At 42.0% G+C, this 12,872-nt stretch overlaps 1 protein-coding gene across 3 annotated transcripts in view; it reads right to left on the bottom strand.

Annotated features, from left to right (window-relative positions):
- The window catches only part of LOC109404827 (relaxin receptor 2), a 354,324-nt gene that overhangs the window by 106,082 nt on the left and 235,370 nt on the right, over nt 1–12,872 (bottom strand). For all 3 annotated transcript variants that reach the window (XM_062857075.1, XM_062857076.1, XM_062857074.1), the window contains 4 exons: nt 3,584–3,796; nt 3,258–3,329; nt 2,933–3,004; nt 2,710–2,826 (listed from right to left, as the gene is read on the bottom strand). In XM_062857075.1, the coding sequence (XP_062713059.1) occupies nt 2,710–2,826; nt 2,933–3,004; nt 3,258–3,329; nt 3,584–3,796 (474 nt within the window). The remainder of the gene's footprint in view (nt 1–2,709; nt 2,827–2,932; nt 3,005–3,257; nt 3,330–3,583; nt 3,797–12,872) is intronic.

The raw sequence follows: 12,872 nt of genomic DNA, 5'->3' as shown, positions 1-12,872 counted from the left end.
GTACACACACAATAATAAAAATATAGTCTACAAACTAGAAGAAAAAAAGTAAGGAACAAACTCACCAGATAATTCCGATACTCGCCCTCAAATTCATCAGGTTGCTTCAGATATCAAAAACCGCGGATCGCTCTTACGGCATACACATGGTTGAATCACGATTAGTTCACCATCATCACCGTCCTTAGCACCAAAGATCGTTACGGTCTTTCAGCAGTTTTGCGTAGCTCAACCGTAAATATCCAACACCAATCGACTTGAACCTCAAATTTGGGAAACGGCTGGTAGCACCAAATTTCTTAGCAATCTCCTCTTCTCCTCGAATGTATTTTCACGCTTGAATGGTCTCTTTCGAATTTCAAAGTTTCCCTTTCGGAAGGGAACCAACGGACTTCCACAACGCCAATAGGAGGAAACAAAACTTGATCGATGACCCTCGTCGAAACCAAAAATCCGGAAAAAGGCCTGTATTCGAAACCTTGTGATAGTGATCCAATTTGTCTTCGAAATTTTTCAGATGTATTTCAGCAGAAACTTGACAGCGCGGAAAACAATACTTGTTACTCGGCCAAGGCCTACTTCGTCTCTCGCATCAATCACGGAAGCTCGAACTTACACAAAACATACGATCATCTAAAGAAACGCAAAACTACTCGGGCTGTTGTTGCTGATGTTTCGTGGCCAAACTCTCTTAAACTTATGACATCGACATCAAACTTATCAAAAAACTGAAATAACATTTCTCTTTTTCTTGATCCTTTTCCGAATGATAATATAACGAACGCACAAGTTGAGATTCAGTAACAACGACATAGCGCAATTTAATGATTCAATAGTAATGGAGAATACCCAAACACCATCCAATCGAAATTCTTTTTCAATATGTACCATCTTTACATTAATCAAGCGTATGATTCAACCGATTACCCAATTTTCCGTTAACATAATTTGCATTACATTAAACCCAATCGAGTGTCGATGAAACCATTCCAAGCCCAATGAGCTGTGGAATATGAAATCAACTCGATTGGGATGCGGAATTCGATTGGTTATAGTGTGGCCCTTCCATCTGTTGGCTTAATAAATTAAATGGGGGAAGCTATAGTATTTCCGGCAGCTTTATTCTCTTCGTCAAGGGGTGTTCACTAAAACACGATGAACTCAAAATTTGCCTATTGTTCTCCTATCCATAACTGATTATTATGACCAAGTTTGAGGCAATTTTACCGACAAAACCCCTTTACAACAATGTGAACAAATCTACCGAAAGACCAGAGTCACCCTATATACTTAGAAATAGTTCAATTCGAGCCACGCGCTGTATAATAACCAAGATACGCCATAACAATAATAACAACATCCTTTTGTTCACTAGAAATAACTACAATGCAATTAACTTCGTACATGTATTGCATTGGATAATGAATAATGCAGTAGAGTTCCGAGCCACTTGAGCGATATCTGGATTTTTGGACACTTTTTTGCTATATCTAGTCAATTCCAAACCAATTCACTTGCTATTTTGTACACGGATAGATACTATACGTAATACATATCACGTATCTCACTGGGTTCCGAAAATTGGGCCAACTGGCTGGAAATTAACTGTGTTATAACTGAAGAAGGCTCAAAATAGAAGCACTGTCGAGATGGTTCCACTTTCCTATCATTTATAACAAGCGGTTATGTGGCCTAGTTGGTTGCAGCGCTGTTCTAGCGAACACGGCGTAATGGGTTCAAGTTCCATCAGAACTAGATTCTTTTCCCAAATTTATCTTTCAACTTGTCCTTTGATCTACGAACTGTGTCTTCGAATTTCAAGTTCTTCAATATGTTTCAGCGTTACCAGCTAATTTGTAAACCAGCCCGTACAAAGGGACAGTTTTTCATTTTTTATTGAATGTAAAAAACTGCCCCAAGAAATGTTAGTGAATTCTAAAACTTCAAATCAACAATGAATTTCAAATAACTCAACGTACATATGTACAGATGGGTAAATTATTGGTTAAATTGGGAAAAAATCTACAGCTCAGGTGAGATTTGAACTCACGACCCTTATTCGCTAGACAAGCATCACCAACTAAGCTACCGAGCCAATTAATGACCCGGCAACTTAGTTGTCATAAGGTTCAATTCTAATCTCATCGATCTATATCATCTTCCCCTAAACCGCAAATATAACCATCTCTGTTGTACATATGTACGAAGAGCGAAAGCGATTTGTTTATTATTTGAAACTGTATGCCTATCATACACGCAAAGCGCTTCCTCAACCACTTGTAGATGAAGAACAATTGCTACCTGGAAGGCGATCAAACGCTTCGTTCGCATTCTGTTTGATACGACGGATAACTACGTAGAGGTAGATGTTCGAAAACGACTCACTCAAAGTGCAAATTTTCGGTACAGGTCGGACTCGATTATCCGGAGTCGGGTTCACATGCTTCTCAATCATATATCTGGGTAACGGAACGCTCTATAAAGCTGAAATTTTGACAGTATGGCAAGCCAACTTTGATTAGTGATCAGTCAAAATTTCAGCTTCTTACAGCATTCCGTTTGTGAGATTTTATTATGGGAAGCGCCAGAACCCGACTCCAGATAATCGAGTCCGACCTGTAATACCAATCCGTGTGGTCAATTATGAATTTCAAATAACTCAACAACAAATCAACAATGCCCGCACCCATGCCTTCCTGTCCAACTTACCTGGCCCTCAGAACGGGATTGTCCAGCAGGTGGCTTTTGCTACTGATGCCATCACCCTTCGGATCACACACCCTCACATGCAACGCCGCTTTACAGTGATGAAACTCGGAAAAGTGTCTGTAACAGGAATGTATGTCAAATAAGCTGCCTACAAATCATTCGCTTTGTGCTGCTGTGGCTTTGTAACCTTGTTTGTATGCATAGGAATTTCATCACCACTTACATGTGATTCAGGCTGGTGAGATTCTGCAGCACACGGCTGTCAATTCGGGTGAATTTATTTCCCTTGAGGTTCCTGTTTAACATATGAAGAGGAAAATGCAATGATTAAGACACATAATTCCTTGAACGAATCACATCAGTTGACAGGGGTAAACCAGACGCAAATCGGTACAGTAGTTATCTTCAATCCAAATGGACCACATCTCTCGCTCTGATTGTTTACTTGAACTGATGCCAACTGACATTAACCTAGTTAGTCACTCTCCTTTCCGCTATATTACTGAACTAGAGTCAGTTACTACGATACACACATACAAAGTACTTACATCGTGGTAAGATTATGGAGGCCGGTGAACGAACCTATCTGGAAGTGGCTTATTTCGTTGTCATTTAAAAATCTGCAACAAGAAACATACGGTGAAATGAAAGAACTGCCCGATAATAAGAAAATTACAAAATTGTTACAAAAGCTCTTGATCATAGTAGAATATGTAACTATGTATAATAAAACTAGTCTTATGGTAGTGGGAGTATTACAGTTAAATATGTAAATTTAACATACTTTTATGTAAACATGTACCGTTGATATGAATTTGTAACATTTCTGCAACACTTTACTAATCGGGTTTCCCTCTTTTCCCTCCATACTCACAATCCTAATAAATTCGGTAGTTTACTGAAGGTGTCGTTGGCCACCATCCACAGCCTGTTCTCGGACAGATAGAGATGCTCCAGCTTCGGGAGGTTCAGCGCGCCCACGGCAATCGAGCGGATTTGATTCTGGGCCAGCGAAAGTGTCCGCAACGCCGGAAGCACCGGAATCATTCCCGCATCCAGCCGGGTGAGTTTGTTGTTGTTGAGGTACCTGCGCGCGATGAGTAGCCGATTAGCGCTTCTACAATAGTAAGTAATTTTTGTTGGAAATTATTATTTACAACATTTGCGAATGGGTCATCATTCATACATACATGCACTCTAGGCTGCGGCTTATTTTTCAAAAGTTGTTAAAACCTGGATTTCGTAAGCTCTTTTGGATTCAAATGATATAAAAAGAGAAACCTCTGAGTTTAAGCCGAAAATATTGAGATTTAGAGGTCGCGCAATCGCTTCAAAGTTGAACTTTCGAGGAATAAAAAGGCGTTTTCACTTCTAGTGCCATAACTTACTCAATTTACAACCGATTTTCAATCTTTTTTTTTATGAATTTCTCAAAAATAAATTTCGGATAAACTTGTAGATTATCATTTTTTTTCAAAGCCACGCAAAATATGAGTTTTTGAAGATTTAATTTAATTTTTTCTTCTTTTTACCAAAAATTTAAACTTTAGAGCCTAGTTATAGGCTAGATATTTTTGTTACTTTTGATGAAAAGTTTGTTTGGGACAAAGATAGGCAACAAAAATATCCACAAAAGCAAGTTAAAAAATTTGAAGTTGGTTAAACGGTTAAAAAGTTATAGGACTCTAAAGTTATTTTGAAGTTATAGGACTCTAAATTCAACTTTGAAGCGATTGCGCGACCTCTAAATCTCAATATTTTTGGCTTAAACTGAGAAGTTTCTATTTTGGTTTCATTTGAATCCAAAAGAGTTAACGAACTCCAGGTTTCGACAATTTTTGAAAAATAAACCGCAGCCTAATGCACTCTTTACCAAATGTTTGTGGTGAAACATAGTATATATTCGGGCTCACATCTCAACCAATTTTCGTTCGATTTCAATAGTCCTTTTCTTGTTTTCGTTTGAATCAATTTGATTGAAGCATTCAATCTTTTGAACAAGACCTTTTCGTATGTTTAGATTATTCTAATTTTCTATCGAAAGAGTATTTCCGTTCATTTTGTTTTCTCTACTGGGACCCTGCGGATCCAACTGAAAAAACAAAGACGACACATAAAATTACCTTGCAGAAATTGAGAGGTTAGCGAAAAATACTAGTGCTTCAGTTGAATCGCTGCACTGTGCACATTTTAAGTGCGGAATGCCATCCCTGGCATCGAATGGTTTCAGGTCATGGTCATATCATAAGAGACGCCATGTAATTCACCTGAGACCTACCGAATCCCCTGAAAACGCCTCCGTAATGTATTGAAAATCCTCTCAAAATCCTCGGAAGTTTCCTGAATTACCTTCGCATGCACTTAAGACGCTCAAAAACCCCCGAAAACGCCTGCGTAACGCCTCTGAAATCCGCCGAAAATCCTCTGAAACTTCCTGGAATGTCTCCGAAGTCTCCCTAGAACCCCTTTGGACCCCATGTAATGCACCAGAGTTTCCAGATTCCACCGTAAACGCCTGTATAACGCCTCTGAAACCTGCCGAACATTCTCTGAAGCTTCCTGTCTTCCTGCCTCCGAAATCCCTCTAAAACTCCCTCGGATACACGTAACACACCCCCGAAAACGACACTACGAATCTCTAAATCTCCCTGTTCCGGCATCACTGATTCACGAACAGGTAGTGAACTCGCCGATACAAAGAAACATGTTGTTAATGCCGATAGAAGGTGTAGGTAGCAAACGTGAAACGTGATTAGATGACAATTTATCCACTGTTTTGAGATGCTGCGAATGAGTGAAGCAAAATTCCTAGAAGTAAGTTTCGTATATAATACCACAATTGTGAAACCAATTTAGAGTTTTTTCTCAGAATTTGTAAATTACGCCGTACATATTTCTGCAAGTGAACTGTAGCAGTCTGAATTGCCAGAGTTCGATAATAGATACCTCAACTTAACCCTTATCGGAATACCCTTTTTGCTAATTTAATATTTTTTTTTCTAAAAGGACGATAAATCCTCATAAGGGTTTGCTCAGGATAGACCACGAATTTGAGGACTATCGTAAGTTCACATGAAATCCCCAAAACTATACCTGACTAATAAAACTGTTGTTTTGGTTTTGAGCTTCGTTAGACAAAAAAGCTGAAAAGGTCCTTCTACAATCCGAACACTCTCAAAAGATACCACTCTAATCGACTCTGATGGCTACAGTGAATCCACCTCAAGGAGGCGCCGGTGACCACGACTGCGGGGCCTGCAACCTGCCTAACGATTCCGATCCGCAGATGGTACAGTGTAACGCCGGCCAAGTCTGGCACCGTCTGAATTGCATCGGAGAGACTCCTTGTGTTGAAAACAGATCGTTCAACTGTCGTGCGTGTCAACTGCCTTCCAATGTCGGTAAGTCGAAGTCTAAGAAGACCTGGTCGCAGAAGGGCTTGAGTGAAGGTCAACTGAAGGTTCCCGTTGCATCTACATGTGGGATGACACCGAAAAAGCACCCGGAAGTTCCCAAAGGTGCTACGAGCAAAGCGACATCAATCGAAACCACTTCGTCGAATTGGCGTTCCAGAGCTCTGACTCTGCATAGGAGGATTGAAGCGGAACAACTTCTGGCGAAAATTAGGTTGGCTGAAGCAGAAAAGCAACTCGAGGAAGATTGTCTAATACAGGAAAAACAGCGAGCACTACGTGAGGATAAGATTAGGTTGCAGGAAGACTTAAATACTGCGGAAAATTCAGGAGCTGAATGAAGCGGTTGTCGATGAGAGATGTTCCGAGTACTGCGGCACCAGCGGAATGCGTAAATCTAAGGAATGGCTAGTAGAACAACGACAGGATAACCATCTTCTGGGCCAATCCGTGCCTCCGTTTCTGCCCTCCAAGAAGTCGGAACACAACTCCCATTCGTCGATGGGACGCGGAATACCGAATTCAACAGGCGATTCAGATCGTAAAGATTTCGATGATCTGGAAGACCCGATTTCACCGAATACGAACAGAAGCATGTCTTTGGAGAGGTTACCCGCTACACAAATCCATAAAGGAGTGGGGCTAACTGCTAATCAAATAGCTGCTCGACAGGTTTGACCAAAGAAATTGCCGAGCTTTTCCGGCGAACCGGAGGAATGGCCAATTTTCTATAGCAACTACGAAGGGGCAAATGCGGCTTGCGGTTTTTTAGATGTTGGGGTCATCATCCGTCTACGAGAGTGCCTCCGAGGACCAGCGAGAGAAACGGTCATCTCGAAGCTCATGTTCCCTAAGAGCGTACCATCTATCATCGAGACTCTACGACGATTGTATGGACGGCCGGAGCTGAAGGTGAAAAATTTGCTGGGCAAGGTTCGACGGTTAGAAGCACCGAAACCTGAGCGGCTGGGCACCCTGATAAATTTCGGCATGACGGTGCAACCGTTGAGTGACCACTTGATAGCAGCCGACCTTCAGAGCCACCTGGCAAACCTAACGCTGATGTAGTAGCTAGTGGATAAATTACCTGCCGCGTATAAATAAGAATGGGTATGATTCAAACGGACATACGCAGTACCAACCTTGAAGGATTTCGCTATGTAGCTGATGCTAGCGAAGTCACTGTTTTGTCACATCCGATGATGAGTAAGACCAGGCACGAGAAAGAGAAGCACAGTCAGAAAGGGCATGTCCAAGTGTCACTGAGCTCGCAGCTCCTAAAAGGACCGGAGGCGACGTCAGAGAGATTTTCCACCAGGTACAAATCATTCCAGCAGACAAACACTCTCAGAAATTCTTCTTTCGATTTGATCCTGAATAGCCGTCGCAAATCCTCCCGTAACATCTTTCAAGCATCGGTTCTCCCCTTGTTCCTCGTAAACCTCATCCGTGATTCATCAGGAACATACTATTTCGTCCACTTGAGTACATGTGCGTCGCTGGTCCACGGCACGCCGGTGTGAAAGTGTTAGTGACAAACGTCTTGACATCCCGCTTTAACAGTGCATCAAAACTTCAAACGCACAAATCTCAAGAAGCAAGCTTCACACAACAAAGCATTTTATTACTCTGTTCTTGCTCACTTATAATAAGAAGATCAGATGCGCTGATTTTGTTTACGAAGAGATTTGTGCCTTCGAAATCGTGAGTAGCTGCCAAAGTCGGCCATTTCGGCGGCCATTTTGGGATTCTAACAAGTCTGTCCTTAAAGGAAATTCACGGGAATTTCAGGATGTCTACTTAGGGGTTTCAAGGCGTTTCATGGCATGTTAGTGGATTGAATACTTCCGCGGATTTCCATAGCATTCCATTGAAACAAATGGTGCTCTTGAACTTAATGAAATTCCATTGAATTCTATTGTATTTTATGGAGCTCCGTTGTATTTCGAGGAACCCGATGTTGGTTGAAGGTTTTTTTTGGTTCCAGGCCGTGGTGTAATCAATGTTAGAATGAAGAAAGTTCAAGTATGAATCACACGTATTTCTTTCAAAATCCTTTAAATTTTTTTCATGAACTCCATGGCATTTAGTGGAGCTCCACAGTATTCCATTGCAGCCTATGGTACTCGTTGGAACTTTATAGAATTTCATAATTTACTTTAAATCTCAAGAGAATTGCGTGAAATTCTGTGAAATTCTATGGTATTCTACGAAAATCCATGGTATTCTACGAAAATCCATGGTATTCCGTAGAAGTACGTAGTCAGTGTGTCATGGAAGGGCAAAGCATTCTGTACAAATCCAAGGTATTCCGTTAAAATACATGGCATTCTGTAGAATTGTACATTTTTAAAGGCTCAGGATTTTCATGAAATCCATAATAATCCGTAGAACTGCATGAGATTCAGTGGGATTACATGGTATTCCATGGAAGCTTATGGTTTTCTTTGGAATACATTTCGTAAAATTTCGCAGTTTTCCACAGAATTCTATGACATTCCATGATAATCCTTGGTACTTCACTCCGTGACACATGGTACTCCATAGTATTTCGTTTAAGCCTAAAGTGTTCAGTGGAACTCTACAGTATTCCTTTGAAGTACATGGTATTCCAAGGACCCAATCTCTATGGTATGCCATGGATGTTTATAGCATGCCGTGGAAATCTGCCTTCCGAGGAACTCCATATTCCGTGGAACACCATGGTAGGGTGTCGAGTTCCACGATGTTCTCCAGAAGTCCATAGTGTGGCATAGAAGTTCAAGGTTTTCCCTAGAAGACTATGGTGTTTCGTTGAAGTCCATGCACACTTAATTCAGATTGCCGGGATATCAGCATTTTTCCATTCTTTTGCCGAGATTTGCACAGCCGAGTAATCAGCAAACAACAATTTTGCTGGAATCTCAGCAATTTTGACAGTTCATTGCTGAGCTTCGGCAATCGTTTTGCTGAGAGTCAGCTAACAAATGTCACTTTTTGCTGGGATATCAGCTGATAGTTTTACTGAGCAGACGGCTGTGCGCGTTTTTGCCGAGCCCGCAAATCTGTTTTGAGTGTGCATAGTACTTCGCCGGCTGTTCGAGTCCGTATGAAGTTGATCATCAATATTAACTTCTTTTCTCGATCAGCCTAGATAGCTGTGTAGTGTCGGTAGCGATTGTCTCAATTGGCTAAGAATAACACTACGGACCGCCTGTTCCGGTGGTAAGAATCCACCAACAGGTGACCCCTAATTCATGGTGTGATGCGGCTTTATGCTTACCGTGCCTAGGAATGAATGGCTAGGGGGGTCTAATAAAAACCTAACCGCTAACGGAGCCTGTGGAGTACCAGGGCGCCCTCCACAGTATGTAGCCCTTACTGCGCTAACCGGAGCAATGGTGCAGTGGACCTTGTGTTTCTCCGAGACAATCAGCTGCCCTTCTTTAGTCTCACTTGAGGCTAAATAAGGGCGGGATTATGAAGATGTTGTTAATTAGTTTAAATTTTCACCTATATGGTTTCGCATTATGCGATTTACACAGTGTATTCTGTGTATCCTCGCCTTTGGCGTTTTCCAATCGATACCGATTTGGTTTTATTGTTGCTGTTCTTTGTTGTGCTGTTGTTGCGAAGAGTTTAATCTTACCTAGTTTGGGTAGTGGCTACGGTTAGGATAGCTCAGATCAATCTTCAGCATAAAAGAACAGCAACGATCAATCTTTGCAGACTTATGCAAAATGGTACAGCCCAAGTGGCCTTGGTACAAGAACCTTACTTTCGTAAGGGAAATTTCTATCTAGGAAACCTTGTGAACCCGGTGTTTGCCACTTTCAGTAAACATGAAATGGCAAACTCGCGTGTCATGCCTCGAGCCTGTGTGCTTGTCAACAACGCTATAGTTGCTACACTCATCTCTGAACTAACCACCAGAGATGTATGTGCTATCACAATTGATGTATCTGTTGGAAACCTCAACAGGAAATACGTCTATTGTTCTGTGTATTTACCACATGATGAACCATCCCCTACGGATGCTTTCAAACAAGTCATCGCATACTGCACTTCGAAAGGCCTTCCGCTAATTGTTGGCAGTGATGCTAATGCTCACCATATCATCTGGGGCAGCTCAGACATTAACTTGAGAGGCTCCAGTTTGATGGAGTACTTAAGTAGTACAGATCTTGCATTACTTAACATAGGCAACCGCCCAACCTTCATGGTATCTGCTAGAGAGGAAGTGTTAGATATAACGCTTTGCTCTAGCAGAATTAGTCACGAGCTGACCAATTGGCATGTGTAAGATGAAGAATCTTTATCTGACCATCGCTATATCTTTTTTGAACATTTAAATGTTACTTCGCAAACATTGCGTTTCAGGAATCCTCGGTCAACAAACTGGGATCTTTATACTGATTTGGTTGCAGCCAAATTTCATGGATATTCACCATCCATTGACACTCCAAGTGATTTAGATGATGCCGTTGATACTACAACGACCTTCATCATGGAAGCTTTTGAAGAAGCATGCCCTCTACGGTCTGTGAAGATCACAAGAGGAACCCCTTGGTGGAACTCTGATCTGGCGAAACTCAGGAAACAATGTAGAAAGAGTTGGAACAGACGACGTTCGGCTGGTTCGGAGGCTTTCAGGTCGGCCCGCAAGGCCTACAGGAAAGCTCTCCGGTCTGCTGAACGATCCGGCTGGAAAAACCTTTGTACAAATGTTTCCAGCTTGAGTGAAGTCAGTCGGTTAAACAAAATCCTTGCGAAATCTAAGGATTTCCGGGTGAACGAACTTCGTTTGCCAAATGGCGATCTGACTTCCTCTGATGAGGAAGTTCTGGAATGCTTATTCAGCACACACTTCCCTGGATGTGTGGATATTACATCTTCGGATGATCCTGATGTCTTTTCTTGTAGTTATGATTCTTTAGCTTCGGCTCGGAGTATTGTAACTATAAAATCGATTGAGTGGGCTCTTAATAGCTTTGCTCCTTTCAAATCTCCTGGGGCAGATGGGATTTATCCTATTTTGCTTCAGAAGGGATTTGATTATTTCAAACATGTTTTGAAAAAACTACTTGTTTGCAGTTTTGCTACAGGGTATATTCCCAAATCCTGGAGGGATATTACTGTGAAGTTTATTCCGAAAGTGGGTCGTGCGTCGTATGAAGAAGCAAAGAGTTTCAGACCTATCAGTTTGACCTCTTTTCTTCTGAAATGCTTAGAACGCATTGTGGATCATCACATCCGTGATGTTCATCTGGCCAACGTGCCTCTTCATGTGAACCAACATGCCTACCAATCTGGTAAGTCCACTGTGACTCTTTTACACAAGGTTGTTTACGATATCGAGAAAGCATTCGCTCAAAAGCAATCTTGTTTGGGTGTTTTCTTAGATATCGAGGGTGCCTTTGACAACGTGCCTTTCGATGCCATATTGGCAGCCGCACGGAGTCATAGTATATCTCCAATGATTTCCAATTGGATTCACCAAATGCTCAAAAACCGATATCTCTTCTCGACATTGCGTCTAGCAGGGATTAGGAAATTGAGTGTTTGTGGATGCCCCCAAGGGGGAGTCTTATCACCGCTTTTGTGGAATCTCGTAGCAGATACGCTATTGAGGCAACTCAATAATAGCGGTTTTCCTACTTATGGTTTTGCGGACGACTACCTAACATTGTTAGTTGGTATGTGCATCAGCACCCTTTTCGACCTGATGCAAAACGCCCTTCAGGTAGTTGAGGGTTGGTGTCGCCAATATGGCCTTTCGGTTAATCCGAGTAAAACATCTATTGTTCTTTTCACGGAAAGGCGAAACCGTAATGGCGTTCGACCTTTGCGTCTCTTTGATTCTGAAATCGATGTGACTGAACAGGTAAAGTACGTTGGAGTCATTCTTGATTCCAAGCTTTCCTGGACACCTCACATTGAGTTCAGAATCAAGAAAGCTTGTATGGCCTTCGGGCAATGCCGACGTACTTTTGGTACAACTTGGGGTCTAAAACCCAAGTATATCAAATGGATTTACACAACTGTGGTTCGGCCAATATTGGCTTATGGATGTCTTGTGTGGTGGCAAAAGGGTGAAGTGAGAACGGTCCAATCAAAATTAGGCCATCTCCAAAGGATGTGCTTAATGGCGATGTCTGGAGCGTTCTCTTCAACTCCTACGGCAGCGCTAGAAGTTCTCTTTGACGTTGCCCCACTACACATTCATCTCAAACAAGAAGCCCTTTCTTGCACTTATCGGTTACGGGTACTCGGTCTACTAGAGGAAACTCCTGTGAACCGCAGTTCAACACACACCTCGTTGTTTCCACTTTTGGTGAATTGGGACAAAATTGTCCTTGCTCCAAGTGATCTTACAATTGCTTGTAATTTTCCATATAGGACATTTTCCACGAAATTCCCTTCCCGGGAAGAGTGGACATCTGGTTATCTGGAAAGAAGTATTTCAGACGGCATCGTATGTTACACTGATGGCTCCCTTCTCGAAGGTCGAGCAGGTGCTGGTGTTTATTCTCGTGAGCTAAGGCTGTATCAGTCTTATTCACTTGGTAGACACTGTACCGTTTTTCAGGCCGAAATCTTTGCTCTTATGTGCGGAGTGCAATCAGCACTTCAGCAGCACGTAATGGGCAAAGTAATATACTTCTGTTCAGATAGCCAGGCTGCTATTAAAGCACTTGCTTCGGCCAACTCCAGGTCGAAGATAGTTATCGCTTGTCGAACTCAAATCGAGGAGCTGAATTCAGCAAACGC

Source organism: Aedes albopictus, chromosome 3 (genome assembly GCF_035046485.1).
Source record: "Aedes albopictus strain Foshan chromosome 3, AalbF5, whole genome shotgun sequence".
Classification (NCBI taxonomy): domain Eukaryota; kingdom Metazoa; phylum Arthropoda; class Insecta; order Diptera; family Culicidae; genus Aedes; species Aedes albopictus.
The sequence above is the reverse complement of the archived record's forward strand: the minus strand, read 5'-3'. Positions and strand labels throughout refer to the sequence as shown.